Below are 18545 nucleotides of genomic sequence, written 5' to 3'. Positions count from 1 at the left end.
AAACCTTTGATTTTTAAATGGTTAAAAAAACAACCATATTAAGAAATACGACTTAACAAATATTAAACAAAAAATTACAAAGAACGAGTTATAACTGCTTGATAGGTTATAACTATCGGTTATAACTACATGATGCAGCAATCACTAAATTCATCGCATATAAAAGTTGTTTATGTTGTAAGATAGATTAAACAGCTGCATTAAATCAAACAATTAAAAAGTTAAATATTCTGTAACATAGCTTACACATTGTGAATTGTATAATAGGCATTTTTTGAGTTTTCAAGTTACACTTTAATTAAAAAAAACAATTAACTTTACTAACCAGTTAAAAACCAAAATTTACACATTTTTTTTATTTCCTAACTCTATCATACCTCTTCCAAACTGAGTTGAAGATATTCAAAAACTCGGAATGGGTTTCTCTTGCAGACTAATCTCTCTGTGACTTCAGGCTAAGGAAAACAATTTATAAGGTAAGCCCAATTCATTTTTTTCAATGAATTACTTGTAGCTACTTTGTTTTGTATGCGCTTATATGAAATTACAGTGCTAGATAATAACATCACATGCAATATACAGAAGAACCTCAATTATCCGAACGAGATGGGCAGGCATTATTTCGTTTGGATAATTGATTATTTGGTTAATTGATTCAATGCCTTTTCCCTGGGGGCTCGAAGTTTTCTGTTAAATCCACACCCTGTTCAGGAGTCTAGGCAGCAGCACACCATGCACAAGACCCTACCCCCATCCACCCCCCCAACCCCGTCTAACACCATACCCCGTCCATGCCCACCCTGCCGCCACCCCCCCCAACCCTGTCCAACACGGTCTCCCAAAATGTCCATCCAAAATGTCTAACCTTATTTCCCTGCACTTGGACCACATCCTCCTAATCCTTCCCTATCCATGTATTTGTCCAAATGCTTTTTAAATGTTATTAATGTACACACCTCAACCATTCCTGCTAGTAGCTCATTACATATGTACACCACCCTCTGTAAAAACAGTGCCCCTCAGGTTCCCTTTTATTCTTTCCCCTATAAACTTAAAACTAATGTCTCTAGTCTTCGAGTCCCCAACCCTGGGAAAAAGACTGAGTGTATTTACCCTATCTCTACCTCTCATGATCGTATACACTTCAATAAAGGTCCCCCGAGTCTCCTACTCTCTAAAGAAAAAAAATGCCCTAGCTCGTCCAACCACTTCCCTATAACTCAGACTGTTGAGTTCTTTTGCACTCTTTCCAGTTTAATAATATCCTTCCTATAGCAAGGTGACGAAAACTAAAGACAATACTCCAAGTGTGGTCTCACCAACATCCTGTGTAATTGCAACATAACTTCCCAACCTCTATACTCGATACCTTGATTGATGAAGGCCAGTGTGCCAAAAGCTGCCTTCACTGTCCTACCTGTGACTCATGACTTAAGATGATACTATTAAACAGGGCCCTTTGATCATGCTGTAGTCCTGAATCAGAAGCCTTAACTACAGAGTTATCAATCTACAAGTTCAGGAGTGTTTCTTTTATTCTATTATCAGATTATTATCTGATGCAAACTACTATTGATCATGGAAAATCCTGAGCATCTAATGAACTTGCTACCACTAGTACAGGCCTGCTATCATTAAAGGGAATGAGGGAACAGACTTAAAAGGACTCAATGGCTTACTCTTGCCTTTACAAATGCACATTTTACAGGCTGCAGCAGAATTGAAAGTCTTATCATAACCTTCACCAAGTAGGATATTTCTACGAATTACAGCAATAGGTTCAAACACAGAAAATGGAATTAAGAGCATATTATGATGTTGAGCCTAAAAGCTGTATTCCTGAATAACTTGACACATTATCTGATTATATCACCAATCGAATTTAGTGGCAAAGCGGTTATATTTTGACAAAAAAAAGAGGACCAAGGGTCTTAACAGGCAATTTGTGATACAGCTGTGTTGTACTTACTGAACAGGAAACAGTTAAGTGCTACAATTGTGAAGGGAAAGCTGAGCTGAGATCATGTTATAGATTAAAACAAAGAACTGTGAATGCTGAAGATCTGAAACTGAAAAAAAACCCCAGAAATTGCTGGATGAGATCTGGCAGCATCTGCGAGGAGAAAGCAGAATTCATGTTTCAAGATCAGTGACCCTTCTTTCTCTCCACAAATGCTGCTCGACCCACTCAGCAATTTCTGGTTTGGTTTCATTTGGGGTGGGGGGGGGGTGGGGGGTGGGGGGGTCAATCAGGTCAGCTGGCCCGTGACACAAAATGATAACAACAACATGGGCTCAATTCCACACCACTTGAGGTTACCATGAAGAATTCTCCTTCTCAACCTCTTCCCTCACCTGAGCCATCCTGATCCTCAGGTTATACCACCACCAATCATCTGTCTTTAATGAGAGAGCAGCCCTATGGCTGGTCCATAGTAGCCTGTGGTTTGGAAAGATAATGGCCACTTAAGATTGTTCAGTGTTAACGAGAGGAATCGTGAGTAAACCTATTTCTTAGTTAGAATGACGGAGATCTTGTGATGCAGCTGATAAATAAAAATGGAAACGTACAATAATTTAAAGCTAGTTAAGTTTTTTGAGAAGATGAATGCACCTGGTGGCTTGGACTTTGAAGTGTTGCAGGTGCTGTACTAATTATCTTGGTTATTCATATGGAATTTGCAATTGTGTTTTTCATATTGAAAGTGTGAGATATCCCATATGAAATAAACCCGATTCAATTGATCTTCAGGCCATAATGGCTGAATTTCATTGTTAAATTCCTGCCAAATTGACAACTCATTTCCATGTAACAGATTAGTTTGAATTAATTGTACTGTATCAGAATTCTTCAAAAGATAGACACGATGCCTTTAGCAATATTCACAGCTACCTTCAGGCACACAATGAGAATTCTAAAGCACAGTTAAACACAATCTCTAAATCATTATACTCACTTTTCTACTCAATTCTTTACCATCACATAGTAGTGTGTTTTCCACCACTAGAACATATTCATGTTCAGTGGACATTTTGTCATCTTTACTTGAATCATTTTGCAGACCTTCGTTCACATCATCTGGATATTGGCAGCCACAGTGAATAATGAGATCATGATGCCTGGGACAGTGCCCTTCTGTTCGAGCTTCCCTGCCAGCTCTTTCATAGTCTACATGTCCGTATTTTGCTAAAGGATCATAAAGTGCATCACTTTCCAAATGAAGCGCCTTATTTAGAGTGCTTTTGACAGGTTGATTTTCTCCATTATGTGTACTTTCAGCTCTTTCACCAGACTCTTCCTTAGCTGTATAGACTTGGGAGTTACTATTTATTTGTTGTGAATGGTCATCTGATTCACTCCTCCTTCTATTGTATGACAACTCTATTGGTTTTGTATAATTTTCCAACATCTTCTCAATGAAAGTATCTTCCAGCCCTTGTTCTTGCAGGAGACTTTTAGCCCACTCAAAATGGTGCTGAAACCTGTGGTGATAAGGAAAACAAAGTAATGATTTGCTAGTGAGTACCAGCAATAACACTTCCAGGGAAGACATCCTCAAAAAGTACAAAGTACTCTTTTGTTAAAATGTATTTTCAATGGTTTCATTGCTTTGTGTTGGAAGTTTACAAAAGCACTCAACTCAGCACAATGGCAGTGGGTTGAAGGAAACCAGTTGATATGTGCAGTGTCCTGCCTAGTGCTATCGTGTGGGCCATTGTAGAGTGAGCCTGTGTGGACATGACACCAGGCACAGAAAGTAATTAAAAGATAGAGACCCACACATCCCATGCCTCTCACATAACACATTGCAGCTCCTTGTTGGAGGGCCAGTGTACTTTATTACAGACAGACATTAAGTATGTAAAAGAAGTAAATTAAATACTTGGATCTCATCACACCTCACACAGCAGAAATAAAACTCAATTTAAGCTATTGTTTTAAAATTAAAAGAAATCACCTTAGCACTTCATAGTGTAAAAATGGACACAAAGCAGAAATGACACATTTGGCTGAGTATGAACAAACAGGTAGACTTTCAACAAAATGCAAAATGTTGCTGGAAATCTGAAACAAAATAAGCATATACTTGAAAACACCCATCAATCACGGAGTGACAAGGTCAGGTTATCATTCAAGGTTGCTTGCAAAGATTTCTACAGGTAGTTACTGAGTACATCTTTAGAGGCATGACAGGAGGAAATAAGGATGGGGACGAATTTGGGAAGGAGGAAGAGGAAAGGATGTTCAGCTGTAATTTTCATAATAAAATTGGATAAAGGCTTGATAAGGAGGAAATTGCAATGCAATGGAGACAAAATTGGAGAGTGGGACCAACTGATCCTTTCAAAAGATCCTGCACAGGCACAATGGGCCAAATGGCCTTCTTGTGCTCTGCAAGATTCTACAAAATCAAGCTGAGAAGCCCGAGAGGTCTCCTGCTCTGACCGAATGGAGGGACGAGAATACACAGAAGACTAGTTAGACAACAAAAAGGCTGCGATATTTGCAGACAGGAGAATGGATCAGAGTTGAAGCAATTTATGAACGAGGAGTGTGATTCGAAAGTGAGATGCTGCCTAGTAGAGTCTGTCACTGAATAGAGTAATTAGTGAGTAGAATATACTCCAGACAGGATATGAACAAGTTGGAATTTATGCAGGCCAAGTGTAGAGTGTGTGGTGCTGGAAAAGCACAACAGGTCAGGCAGCATCCAAGGAACAGGAAGATCAACAATTCGGGCACAACATGTTCATCAGGAATGAGGCTGAGAGTCTCGGGGATGGAGAGATAAATGGGAGAGGGTTGGGGCTGCGAAGGTAGCTGAGAGTCTGATAGGTGGATGGAGGTGGGGGTAAAGGCGAAAGGTTGAGGGGGGGGTTGGGAAAGGGTGGAGCGGATAGTTGGGAAGGAAGATGGGACAGGTCATGAGAGTGGTGCTGAGCTGAAAGGCCGGAACTGGGGTAATTGGGGTAGGGGAAATTGGTGAAATCCACATTGATGCCATGGGGTTGAAGGGTGTCGAGGCAGAAGATGAGGCATTCTTCCTCCAGGCATCGGGTGGTAAGGAAGTGGCAATGAAGGAGGCCCAGGACCTGCATGCCTTGGCAGAGTGGGAGGGGGATTTAAAATGATCGGCCGTGGGGCGGTGAGGTTGGTTGGTGCAGGTGTCCTGGAGATGCTCTCTGATGCACTCTGCAAGTAGGCATCCTAATCTCCCCAATGTAGAGGGGACCGTAGTGGGATCAACGGATACAGTAAATGACATGTGTGGATGTGCAAGTGAAACTTTGATGGATGTGGAGGGCTCCTTTGGGGCCTTGGATGTAGGTGGTGTGGGGGGTGGGGGGTGGGGGTGGGCGCAGGTTTTGCAATTCCCTTCGGTGGCAGGGGAAGGTGCCCAGAGAGGAGGGTGGGTTGTTGGTGGGAGTGGACGTGACGAGGTAGTTGCAGAAGGAATAGTCTTTACAGAAAGTGGGTAGGGAAATATATCTCTGGTGGTGGGGTCTGTTTGTAGATGGCAGAAATGGCGGAGGATGATGCAACGTCTACCGAGGTTGGTGGGGTGGAAGGTGAAGACTAGGGGGTTCTGTCCTTGCTTTGGTTGGAGGGGTGGGGTTCGAGGGCGGAGGTGCGGGAAGTGGATGAGATGCGATGGAGGGCATCATCAACCACGTGGGCGGGGAAATTGAAGGAGGAGACCATCTGATGTGTTCTGGGGCCAAATTGGTCCTCCTGGGAGCAGATGCGGTGGAGGCATAGGAGTTGGGAATAAGGGATACCATTTTTGCAGGAGGCAGAGTGGGGAAAGGTGTAATCCAGGTAGCTGTGGGAGTCGGTGCATTAGTAGAAAATGTCGGTGTTGAGTCGGTCACTGTTGGCTGAGATGGAGAGGTCCAGGAAGGGGAGGGAGGTTGTCAGAGATGGTCCAGGTGAATATAAGGTCAGGGTGGAATGTGTTGGTGAAGGAGTTTATCCAAGGCAAGCAGTGACCTAATGGATTTATCAATGGACTTTAATCTAGCGATTGTTAATAGATAGATTATTAGTCCACAGACATGAGTAATGATTTGGGAACCTGGGTTCAAATCCCACCATGGCAGACAGTGGAATTTGAATTCAATAATAATCTGAGAATTAGAGTTCGAATGATGGCTATGAAACCATTGCTGATTGTCAGGGGTTAAAAGAAAACCCAGCTAGTTCATTAATGTCTTTTAGGGAAGGAAAACTGTCATTCTTACCTGGTCAGGCTACATGTGACTGCACACCCAGCAATATGGGTGACACTTAACTGCATTCTGGACAATTAAGCAAGGACAATAAATGCTGGTTTTGCCCATATCACATGAATGAATAAATAAAACAAAATAAAGGGCATAGCTTTAGAGATCAATGAGAAAGGTGTTACAGAAATCAGTTATGGAGGTGAAAACAAAAGGATAACAGGTTTGGCTATGACGAAAGTGCTGAAGAGTAGAGATAGTTACATACTGAAAATTAACTTAGAAGAACAGGTTATTCAGAGTGGAGTTGCCAACTGTCTAAGGCAGCCTCAGTGAGTAGACTGGGAGGGAACAATGGATACTAATGCTTTCGTTATCCCAACATTCCGCTACAGGAACATAATTGGCTCAACTGTGACATTAAGTCAGACAGGCATTCTAACTGTGGGGCAGTTGTGTTTCCAGGAGAAGTGATATGGCCAATAGAACTCTATGTTGCCAGCATACATACAGACAACTGCCTTGAAACAATATACAAAAATAAAATAAAGAATTCTAGATGCTGGAGATCCGAAACAAACAAAAGACAGAAATTGCTGGAGAAACTCAGCAGGTCTGGCAGCATCTGTGGAGAGAAAACAGAGTTAATATTTCAAGTCCTGTGACCCTTCTTCAGATGCAAATACGCATGACACACACTTTGATAATATTGAAACTCGAAGGAATAGGGAAGAAAATTTAAATAAAAACCCTGCAAATAAACTGAAATTTCACATATCAAAGAGCAATCCTCCCAAAATCTGTTTAACCTTAACTGTTTAAACTTAACTACATTAAACATTCTACTTTTCAAATAGGCTACATGCTCTCCTACCACCATTTTCACAAACTGCTTTACTCTCCTTACAAAATATACGAGTGATTGTCTTTTTTCCTCCTCTTGCCAATCATTTGCCAGCAGTAATGAAATTCATTTAGGGTCTTACTATAGAGATGAATGCAACAAATGAAAATTACTTCCAAAACAATAAAAAGCAAAGCAGTAGCGGAGAAACATATTAAGTGGAATAGGAATACTGAATCACATGCAAAAAAAATTGTAATGACAGTCCCAGACTTACTTTGTTGATGAAATTATGGGCATATGCAGAAGATTGGCATCTACAAACCAAAAGGGTAAAATTAATGCATTTCATCAGTTCTGAGAATCATAGCTGAATTAAATTATTTGACTAAACTTCTTCACTTCCAAAATATAATAAGGAACATAAGTAATTTGTTCCATGGACAGCTTGCCAGCCAAAATTACTGCTGCTGTGAGAAATGCAGGAAAAATTCTCTCAAACGTAGCATTAACAACCATTCTTTCAGGCAATATAGGCATTATGCCCTATAGACTGAGGAATGCATTTATTACCCAATAGCTAGCAAAATGAAAGCCTGGTCTGGACATTTTAATAACTGACCCCTCTTGTATATACACCTGCTGTCAGGTACATCTCTCCATGATTTTTAAAAAACAAATTGAAAAGTCTTCAAGTGGAACAAAGCAGAATATGAAGAACCAAAAAGTTACTTAAAACATCTGAATCCACAATTGTTCACATTACACGTTAATGGTCTGGGTTAAGGAACTGAGGGCATTGTTGCTATGTTTGCAATGACACAAAGATTGGTGCAGAGAGAGAGAGAGTGTTGAGAAAATGGCGAAGCTGCAGAAGGATTTGGACAGGCTAAGAGAGAGTGGGCAAAGAAGTGGAAGATGGAATTCAATGTTGGAAGAAAGAGTAGAGGTGTAGACTATTTTATAAATGGGAAAAGCTTCGGAAATCTGAAGCACAAAGGGAATCTGGAGTCCTAGGTCAGCATTCTCTTTATGTTAACATGCAGGTTCAGTTGGTAGTTAGGAAGATAAATGCAATGTTGGCATTCATTTTTAGAGGTAAAAACAATAACTGCAGATGCTGGAAACCAGATTCTGGATTAAAATGGTGCTGGAAAAGCACAGCAGTTCAGACAGCATCCAAGGAGCAGGAAAATCGACGTTTCGGGCAAAAGCCATTCATCAGGAATACAGGCAGAGTGCCTGAAGGGTGGAGAGATAAATGAGAGGAGGGTGGGGGGGGTGGGGAAAAAGTTGTGGGCGGCACGGTGGCACAGTGGTTAGCACTGCTGCCTCACAGCGCCAGAGACCCGGGTTCAATTCCTGCCTCAGGCGACTGACTGTGTGGAGTTTGCATGTTCTCCCCGTGTCTGCGTGGGTTTCCTCCGGGTGCTCCGGTTTCCTCCCACAGTCCAAAGATGTGCAGGTCAGGTGAATTGGCCATGCTAAAGTGCCCGTAGTGTTAGGTAAGGGGTAAATGTAGGGGTATGGGTGGGTTACGCTTCGGCGGGGCGGTGTGGACTTGTTGGGCCGAAGGGCCTGTTTCCACACTGTAAGTAATCTAAGTAATCTAACCTAATCTAATCTGTGGAACTCATTGCTGCGAAGGGTGATCTGCTTGTATTGTTTGCAAGCAAAGCTTTTCACTGTGCCTCAGTACATGTAACAATAAGTTCAATTCAATTCATTATATAAGCCAAGTCATTGAGTGTATTTAAAACAGAGGTATAAAGGTTCTTGGCCTTTTTATTCACTTGTGGGATATGGGCGTCAATGGCTGGCCAGCATTTATTACCAGTTATTGGTTGCCCTTGAAAAGGTAGTGGTGAATTGCCTTCTTGAACTGCTGCAGTCCACTTGCTGTGGGGTGACCGACAGCACCCTTTAGGGAGAGAATTCCAGTAAATGGATTAAGGGCAAAGGCAGGAGAATGATCAAAAGATGGAGCAGACCCATGGGCTAAAGACCTAATTCTGCTCCTGTATTTGATGGTCTAATCACAAATTAGCAGTCTCTGTTCCTGCTGTCTCAGTTGGCTCTGGATTAACCTTCCCACAAGTTGTGAATTAGTTTGCTAAAATTTCTAATCAAAGCTACAACCTTAAAAATAAACACAATTTCTTGGTATGGTAGTTCATGACAAACATGCTGGCTGATTGCTATATCCAACTAACAAGAAATCATTATTGAAGTCTGGGTCTAACCTACAATCAAATATGCTCAATAGCTTCCCATTGTCTGAAAACAAATAGTTTCAATGGCTTTCACTTTCCTTTCAGATAGCATACTGGCATTTTGAACTATTATTCAGTTTTTACAGATTAAGGTCAGAATATTTATGTTGGAAATCAGGGACTTGTAAACGGATACTGAACTGAATCTCATAATAGCAGACATGAATAAAACACCAAGGAAGAGACCAATCAGATAAAAAAAATTATGATGTTTTAGTTACATTAACTTACTTTAAAGGATGTGATATTTGACGTAATTTCTTCAGTTCTGCATACATGAGACTAGCCTGACCTTAAATGTTGCCAAATAAAACCAGGGCTGTTAGGTGGGGATTGATTGTGTTGGGTGGAAGGGAACGAAGAGGGTTGGGCTGATGATAACTACCCCACATCTAGCCTCCAAACTTCCAAGACCCCCTCCGCCTGTAACTCCCATCTTACCCTCACTCACTAACCCACATCTGGAGATCCACCATTATCCCTGTCAATGTCCTCAGAACATTACCGGCAGCAACTGCCACTCTTGGTGGCACTGATGGCCTCCAGATACCTGGAAGCTTTTGGAAAATGGGATTTCCATCTCCTAAGTCCCTTTTCTGCAGAAGATCTGGTGCTTACTGGACAACAGGCATTTAGTTTGGGGGCACCTCCCTCATGGACTCCAGTCTCCTACTGGTTCTTCTACTGGTATCTGAGACCTTCATTATCTGTACTGTATATCCAGCCGCACCTAACCACTAACTCAAAGCCACTAACCTAAGAAAGATGCTGCTGTTATCCCACAGACACAATTGAACTGGAGTAGGCAGAGATGGAAGGAAGAAATGAAACAGCTTTCAAGAAAAAAAGGTCTTTTACTGAGGGTAACTAACCTGTTGCCAAATTGAATTCAGTTGGTTACTATTCACTGTGGATGTTCAGCAATACAACACATTACAAATAATCATTTATAAATGATAGTTAAAACAAAAGGCCAGTAAGTGATTAAAGAAGATCCTTACCTTTCCATTTGGCAGCTAAAGTGGGGTCTGAAATATTGTAATTTGGTCGACTTCTTGACAACACCCCTTTTCCGAAATAGCCCTTGAAACAAAAGAAAATTAACAAGATTTGTCAACGTTATCAAACTTTTTGTTTCAAGAGTTGAACTAAGACCATGCTGTTATAATATAGTAAAACATGATGTGGAGATGCTGGTGTTGGACTTGGGAGGTCAAAATCAGAAGTCACAGAACACCAGGTTATCGTTCAACAGGTTTATTTAAAATCACAAGTTTTCGAAGCACTATCCTTCATCTGGTAAGGAGCAAGGGTTTGAAAGCTTGTGATCTTAAATAAACTTGTTGGACTGTCACTTGGCATCACGTGAGTTCAGATAGTTAAAACAGGCCAGTTTAGGGTGTAGGTTTGCTCGCTGAGCTGTAGGTTTGATATCCAGACTTTTCATTACCTGGCTCGGTAACATCATCAGTGGCGACCTCCAAGTGACATCACCACAAACCCCAGGAACCCCATCCAGGACAAACATATAAATAGAAAGCAGGAGACAACAGCTTCGCTTCACTTGGAGGTCGCCACTGATGAGGTAATGAAACGTCTGGATATCAAACCTACAGCTCAGTGAGCAAACCTACACCCTAAACCTCAACCTGAGCTACAAACCTTCACAAACCTTGCAAGAAGCCAGTTTATATCCAATTAATCCATTCTCTTCTTTTTCCTTGTATTGCTTTTTTTTTTTTTCCCTTCAAATATTAATTTAGTTTCCTTTTGAAGGCTATGATTGAACCTGTAATGACTCCTACACTGCATAGAGGTTTTTAATCATGTTGCTGCCAGTTCTCTGCCAATCAGTTTAAATCTGTGCTCCCTTGGTATTAACTGATAAGCCACTGAAAACAGTTTCTTCTCATTCTCCATCTGAACTCTGTGATAATAAATACATCTAATCCTCTCTCAATCTTCACAATTCTAAGGAGAATGCTCCATGTAACTGAAATTCTTCATCTCTGGAATTATTCTTGTAATGGAACATCATCACCTGTAAGTTCTCCTGCACGGCACTCATCATCCTGACGCGGAAAAATATCGCCATTCCTTCACTGTCGCTGGGTCAAAATCCTGGATTTCCCTCCCTAAAGGCCTTGTTGGTCTAGCTACAGCACATGCTCTGCAGCAGTTCTAGAAGGCAGCTCATCACCACCTTCTCAAGGGGAAAATTAGGGATGGACAATAAATACTCATCACCAAGCAACACCCATATCCCATGAATGACTGAATAAAAAGGGGGAGGAAGTGGTGTAGTTGCTGGACCAGTAATTCAGTGGCTCAGGTTACTACTGTTCTGGAAATGTGGAATCAAATCCAACCACAACAGCTGGTGGAATTTAAATTCAAGAAAATAAACTGGAAGTAAAAAGCTTGTCTAACAATAATCACAAACCCTTGACTGTTGTAAAAGCCCATCTGGTTTACTAATGCCCTTTAGAGAAGGAAATTTGCCATCCTTACCTGGTCTGGCTACATGTGACTCCAGACCCACAGCAATCTGGTTGCCTCTTTAATGGCCTGGAAAGCCACCCTCAAACTGTTAAAAAGTCTAAAGAAAGGAATGAAACCAAATGGATCAACTGGTATCAATCTATCTGTTGCAGATACATCTGCCAATGACAGTATTGGTAAGAATGACCAGTGCACAACCTGACGGAGGTAAAGTTTCATTTTTACTCCATTATCTTGTGTGGCATTTCCATTGTGTTAAGTGTCGTAGATGATAAACAGATCTCACAGAACAAAACTGGGCATGTGTGAGGAACTGTGGGCTATCAGCAGCAGCATTTTATTTAACCACAATCTGTAACTTCATGGCCTGGCATATTCTGGCTATTAACATGAAGCCTGGGGATCAACCCTAGTTGTCAGAAGCAGCACCAGGCATACCTAAAAACAAATCAGCAAGCCGATAAAGTTACAACACCGGACTACTTGCTTGCAAAACAGCATACGACAATCAGAGCTAACAACCCCACAACCAACAGATCAGATCTAAGCTTTGCAGTCCAGTCGCATCCAGTCATGAATGATGGTTGACAATGAAACAACTCACTAGAGGAGGAGACTCCACAAATATTCCCATCCTTAATGAGGGGAGAGGCCAACACACAGGTGCAATAGACAAGGCTGAAGCATTTGAAACCGTTCTGAAAGAAGGTCACTGGACACATAACATTAACTTTGATTTCTCTCCACAGATGCAGCCAAACCTGCTGACATTTTCCATCAACTTCTGTGTTTGTTTGCATTTGAAACCATAGTCAGCCAAGTGGATGATCTATCTCAGCATCCTCTTGATACACGTAGTGTCACAGGTGCCTGTCATCAGTCAATCTGATTCACACCATGTGATATCGAGAATCAGATGGGTCCTGACAACATTCTGAAAATAGCACTGAAGCCTTGTGCTCCAGAATTAACTGCACCTCTAGTCAAGCTGTTCCAATACAGCTAGAACACTGGTATCTGCCTGACAATGTGGAAAACTGTCAACTGTGGTGCTGGAAAAGCACAGCAACTCAAGCAGCATCCAAGGAGCAAAAGAATCGACACTTTGGGCACAGGCCCTTCATCTGGAAATCTGAGGAGCGGGAGAATCAATGTTTTGGCCAAAAACCCTTTGCATTCTTTCTAACGTGTAGTGCTCAGAATTAGACACAATACTGCAGTTGAAACCTGAAAAAGTTCCTAACTTTTGTACTCAATGTCTCAATTTATAAAGTCTGGGATCTCATATGTTTTATTAACTGAATTGTTAATCTGTCCTGGTATCTTCAACGAAATGTTTGTAAAATCCTTCTATCGTTTACTTTCTTGCATTAGCCTTTAAATTTCTACAGCTTAGCCCGTATGATCTTGCCGGATTCTTCATACCAAAATGAAGCACCTACTTACACTGGATTCAATCTGATATGTTTTCACATTTCACCAGCATGTCTATGTCCTCTCATGTCTATCCATCTTTGTCATTGTTTACAATACAATTTGTGTCATCCGCCAACTTTGAAATTGTTCCCTGTAATGCCAAATTCAAGCCATAAAAATAAATGAAAAAAAGAAATAATCCTGAAATACCTTTCCATACAGGGCTTGCATATTGTCTGGGTTCCTAACGATTACATTGTTATTTATTATTTCAGCATAATAATGCTCTTGTTCATGTGCAGTCGTTTCTTCTTGTGTTAAAGGCACAGGAAAAGGAGCTTCATAAGATTCATACACTCTTCTCTTCCTTTTTGGCGCACGGAAATTTGCTTCTGCCATAGCACCTTTGAAGTAATTTCAGATGGGATGGTTTCTTCAAAATAAAAAAATTCAGAAGTTAATAGTCTACACAAGGGGTAAACAATTGCTGAGCAGCTCAGCCAGTTAGTGTTCCGAGGTTTCAAGGAAGATAAATGCAAAAACAATTCTGTGGAGGCTATGGCTGGTAGTTTATAATGAATCATATCAGATCTTAAAAACCATGTACATAGGATACCTAAAGTGCAGAAAGAGGCCATTTGGTCCATTAAGTCTGTACCAATCCACTGAAGAACATCCCACCCAGACTCACATGCCCACCCTATCCTTGTAACTCTGCATGTCCCATAGCTTACCCATCCCCGGACATGACAGAGCAATTTAGCATAGCCAATCCTCCTATTGTGCACAAGTTTGGAGGAAACCAGAGCACCTGGTGGAAAGCCATATGCAGAGGGGAGAAGATGTAAACTCCACACAGACAAATTGAATCAGAATTCCTGGCACTGGGAGGTAGCAGTGCTAACCACTGTGCCACCATGCTGTCTGTCCATCACTGTGGTTCAAACAAGTTTAAACAACTGTTAAAGTACCAGTTTTAACAAACTCAATATACTTAATATATTTCTATCATCAAAGCTTCGTCTGTCATTCACCCCCTCTTTGGACAGACAGTTGCAGCCAATGAAAAGGGGCTTCTTTTGAAATCCAAACTGACACTGAGGTCCAGTCACAGACGAACATGATCAAGGCCATAGAATAGCCAAGAGAAGGAGGGGTTCAGGAATTGCTAATGTGCAGACAGATCCTGTATCAAAGATAACCAGGCATTGCCCACTTTTCTGTCGGCAGGTTCTCCCTGCACTTTTGTCCAAGTAATTCTCCTATGACTCCAAAATGTCGCTCTGCATGCATCACTCCTCCATCCCCTTCTGCCCCCTCTCCCATCAGTCTATCCCTAACTCTTGCTCACTTCCTCACCCCATTGTATCTACCGCATGCCCGTGTGTATATACTTCCACCTTTCCCGTTTCTTTATTTCTCGGCGCCTTTTCCGCATGCTACCCACAATCAAACCCCCCGCCCCCGCTACTGCTGCTGCTGCTGCTCCCCCGCCACCCTCTTCATTCCCAGCCCGTACTCTTACCCCCTTTATCTCCTGCTCCCACTGTGTGGATCTGCGGAACCTCTCAGCGGACTATGAGGTATCGCAATAAGAACAAAGAGAAGTTCCAACAATTGTTACAGAGAGGAAAGTCGATACTCCAGGCGCCCATTCACAACACACACGGACATTGCTACATTGTAACCACCAAGGATACTCACTGCCGTTCCAAAGAAGCACACTGTAGCAGCAGCCGCCAGTGCAACTCGGAAACATCACCGGCCGAACCCTCTCCTAGAGTTGCTTCGTTCCCACTGAGTCTCCACCATAAGGTGTCTCCACAACCTTTAATAATTGGGCCTTGTGCTTCTGATGAAGCTTTCTCTGTCTAATTTATTGAAAACACGAATTATATTAGTTCTAGCAAATTATTTGCGAATGTCTTCACAATTGTATTTTTCAATTCTTATTGAAAACTGCCTCATCTAGGATATCTTGGAAGGATCAGACTGGCACTGCACAAAGGCAGGCGATTCAGCCTGCCAGCTCCCTGCAAAAACAATTAACCTAATACAATTCTTTTCCTTTCATGTAACAATCCAATTCGTTTTTGAAAAGCCAAGGGAATTTGTTTGTATCACAGCCCAGATTCTAACTGCCTGCTGCATACAAAGTTTTCCCGATTTCCCTTATTGTTTATTTTGCCAGTCGAGGGAGAGCCCTCTTTCTTGCCGATCTGCCAGCAAACATTAACTCTGGCTATACACCACGTAATTTTAAATATGGAAAGAAAGCAGCCACAGCTCCTCCAATAGCTATCTACTTAACAAAGTTTCTCACTCTCAAACCGTTCTGGTGAATCTTGTTTTTTTTTATTTCAAAAATATACTTTATTCATAAATGATTTGATGGTCTGTACATTGGATCATGCCATACATATGTCCATATTTACAAACACAGATTCGACTTTATTCTTGTCCTTTACAATCCTGTGCATTTTTTCAATCTTGTATATATACATATATTTGGCTGAGGCATCAGCAGAGCCCAAAAAAACGTCTGTATGGGCCCCCTGTTCTTCTTTCGGCAGGCCGATCTTACACGGTGGTCTTTCCCCACCGCGCCTTGGCGGCAGCTGCCCCAAGCTTCAGCGCGTCCCTCAACACGTAGTCTTGGACCTTGGAATGTGCCAGTCTGCAACACTCGGTCGGGGTCAACTCCTTCAGCTGGAAGATCAACAGGTTTCGGACCGCCCAGAGAGCGTCCTTCACCGAGTTGATGATCCTCCAGGCGCAGTTAATGTTCGTCTCGGTGTGAGTCCCGGGGAACAGGCCGTAGAGCACGGAGTCCCGCGTCACGGCGCTGCTCGGGACGAACCTCGACAAGCACCACTGCATTCCTCTCCAGACTTCCTCTGCATAGGCACATTCCAGAAGGAGGTGTGTGACAGTCTCGTCCCCCCCGCAGCCACTTCGAGGGCAGCGTGCGGTGCGGCAGAGAGTCCGGGCGTGCATAAAGGATCTCACAGGCAGAGCCCTTCTCACCACCAGCCAAGCCACGTCTTGGTGCTTGTTGGAAAGTTCTGGCGATGAGGCATTCTGCCAAATGGCTTTGACAGTCTGCTCAGGGAACCGCTCGACAGGATCCGCCCTCTCCTTTTCCCGAAGGGTCTCAAGGACGCTACGTGCTGACCACTTCCTGATGGACTTGTGGTCAAAGGTGTTTTTCCTCATAAATTTCTCCACGAAGGACAGGTGATACGGAACGGTCCAACTACTCGGAGCGTTCCGCGGCAGCGAGGCCAGGCCCATCCTTCGCAACACCGGGGACAGGTAGAACCTCAGTACGTAGTGACACTTGGTGTTTGCGTACCGGGGATCCACGCACAGCTTGATGCAGCCACACACAAAGGTGGCCATCAGGGTGAGGGTGGCATTGGGCGTGTTTTTTCCCCCATTGCACCGGTCTTTGTACATAGAGTCTCTTCGGACCCGGTCCATCTTTGATCTCCAAATGAATTGGAAGATGGCCCGGGTGACTGCGGCGGCACAGGTCCTGGGGATAGGCCAGACCTGTGCCACATATAGCAATACTGCGAGGACCTCACACCTGATGACCAGGTTTTTTCCCGCGATGGAGAGCGACCGTTGCCCCCATCTGCCTAGTTTCTGTCTCATCTTCCTGATCCGCTCCTCCCAGGTCTTGGCGCACGCCCCAGCCCCCCCGAACCAAATACCCAGCACCTTCAGGTGGTCAGTCCTGACGGTGAAGGGGATAGAGGATTGGTCGGCCCAGTTCCCGAAGAGCATGGCCTCGCTCTTGCCTCGGTTTACCTTGGCCCCTGAGGCCCGTTCGAACTGGTCGCAGATGTACACGAGTCTGTGCACGGACAGCGGATCCGAGCAGAAAACAGCGACGTCATCCATGTACAGGGAGGCCTTATGCATAGGCACATTCCAGAAGGAGGTGGGTCCTTTCTGAAGTATGAAACTCAAAACAGAACACAAAACTGAAGGGGAGACTGAACACATTTTACTCAGGGTTATCATAATTTCTTTATTTTTGGTCTACCTCTATTTATAAAGCCCAGAATTCTATACGCTGTTTTACCTGTTCTTTCAATCTGCCCCTCAATGATTTGTTGGTAATCAGGTCTTTCTGCTCCTGCATCCTCTTTAGGATTGTACTATTTAGATTATATTGCCTTAGCCCATTCCTCCTTCAAACTTACCCACTTCACACTTCTCTGCATTAAATTACATCTGTCGGTTTGTCCTTATTCTATCAACTTCCTCATGGAAATACAGCTTGACTGTATATAAATTAGCTGCTCCCAAAACTCAGTCCATTATTCAGTCATACTTTTGCCTGCAAACCTTTGATTCCCGTTTATTTGGCGAGATCTGTTCTGACTCTATTCAAGACTCCCCTTTTCTAATTAATTTTACTCTGACTGATGCTTGACCTCGACCATTCCTAAACTAAACATAGAAACAAAGAGCAGGAATAGGCCATTTAGCCCTTTAAATCTGCTCTGCCATTAAATATAGTCATGGGTGATCCTCTATCACAATGCTATATTCCCATTTCCCCCCATAGCACTTGTTTCCTTTAATATCTTTTAAAAATCAATCTTTTTCTTGACTATATTCATTGACTATGCCTCCATAGCCTTCTGTGATAGAGAATTTCACAGCTTCTGCTCCCTTTGAGTGAAGAAATCTTTCTTCATCTCAATCCTAAATGGTCTGCCCCATACCCTAAGACTGTGTCCCCGATATTAGACTCCCCAGGCAGGGAACTCATCCACCTTGCATCTAATCTGTTCAGCCTTGTTACAATTTTATATGTTTCAATCAAATCTCCTTTTCTCCTTCAAAACTCTAGTGAATACAGACCCAGTCAAACCAATATTTCCTCATTGAAACAGTCCTGCCATCTCTGGTAACAGCCACTGAATTGTCTCTATGGCAGTATATCCTTTCTTAGATGGAGTCACCAGAACTGCACCTTGTGGTGGGATCTTACTAAGGTCCTGTATAAATGCGGTAAGACATTCATACTTTTGAACTCAAATCCTCTTGCAATGATGGCCAATGTATTATTTGCCTTCCATATTGTTAGCTGCACTCCCCCATCTACTTTCATTGACTGGCGTTGAGGGACACCCTGTACAGCCTTTGCACATCCACACTTCCCAGTGTATTGCCATGTAAATACTATTTTTTCATTCTGTTTTTCACTCAGAAGTGTATAATTTCACATTTAGCTGCATTGAACTGTATCTGCTATGTGTTTGTTC

The 18545-nt window shown here is 42.6% G+C and overlaps 1 protein-coding gene across 4 annotated transcripts in view; it reads right to left on the bottom strand.

The window, feature by feature from the left end:
• tsen2 (TSEN2 tRNA splicing endonuclease subunit) overlaps positions 1-15454 on the bottom strand; it is a 30962-nt gene extending 15508 nt beyond the window's left edge. Inside the window, exons 1-6 of one of the 4 annotated variants that reach the window (XR_011962022.1) lie at positions 14965-15452; positions 13471-13693; positions 10344-10425; positions 7347-7386; positions 2958-3483; positions 378-455 (exon numbers count right to left, since the gene is read on the bottom strand). Coding sequence is in view for 3 of the 4 variants with exons in the window: in XM_072582187.1 (XP_072438288.1) it covers positions 378-455; positions 2958-3483; positions 7347-7386; positions 10344-10425; positions 13471-13659 (915 nt within the window). In the remaining variant the exon portion in view is untranslated. The other 3 variants (XM_072582187.1, XM_072582185.1, XM_072582186.1) reach the window with 3 other exon arrangements.
• Between the last annotated feature and the right edge of the window lie 3091 nt (positions 15455-18545).

This window comes from Chiloscyllium punctatum, chromosome 12, assembly GCF_047496795.1.
Source record: "Chiloscyllium punctatum isolate Juve2018m chromosome 12, sChiPun1.3, whole genome shotgun sequence".
Taxonomy (NCBI): Eukaryota; Metazoa; Chordata; class Chondrichthyes; order Orectolobiformes; family Hemiscylliidae; genus Chiloscyllium; species Chiloscyllium punctatum.
The sequence above is the reverse complement of the archived record's forward strand: the minus strand, read 5'-3'. Positions and strand labels throughout refer to the sequence as shown.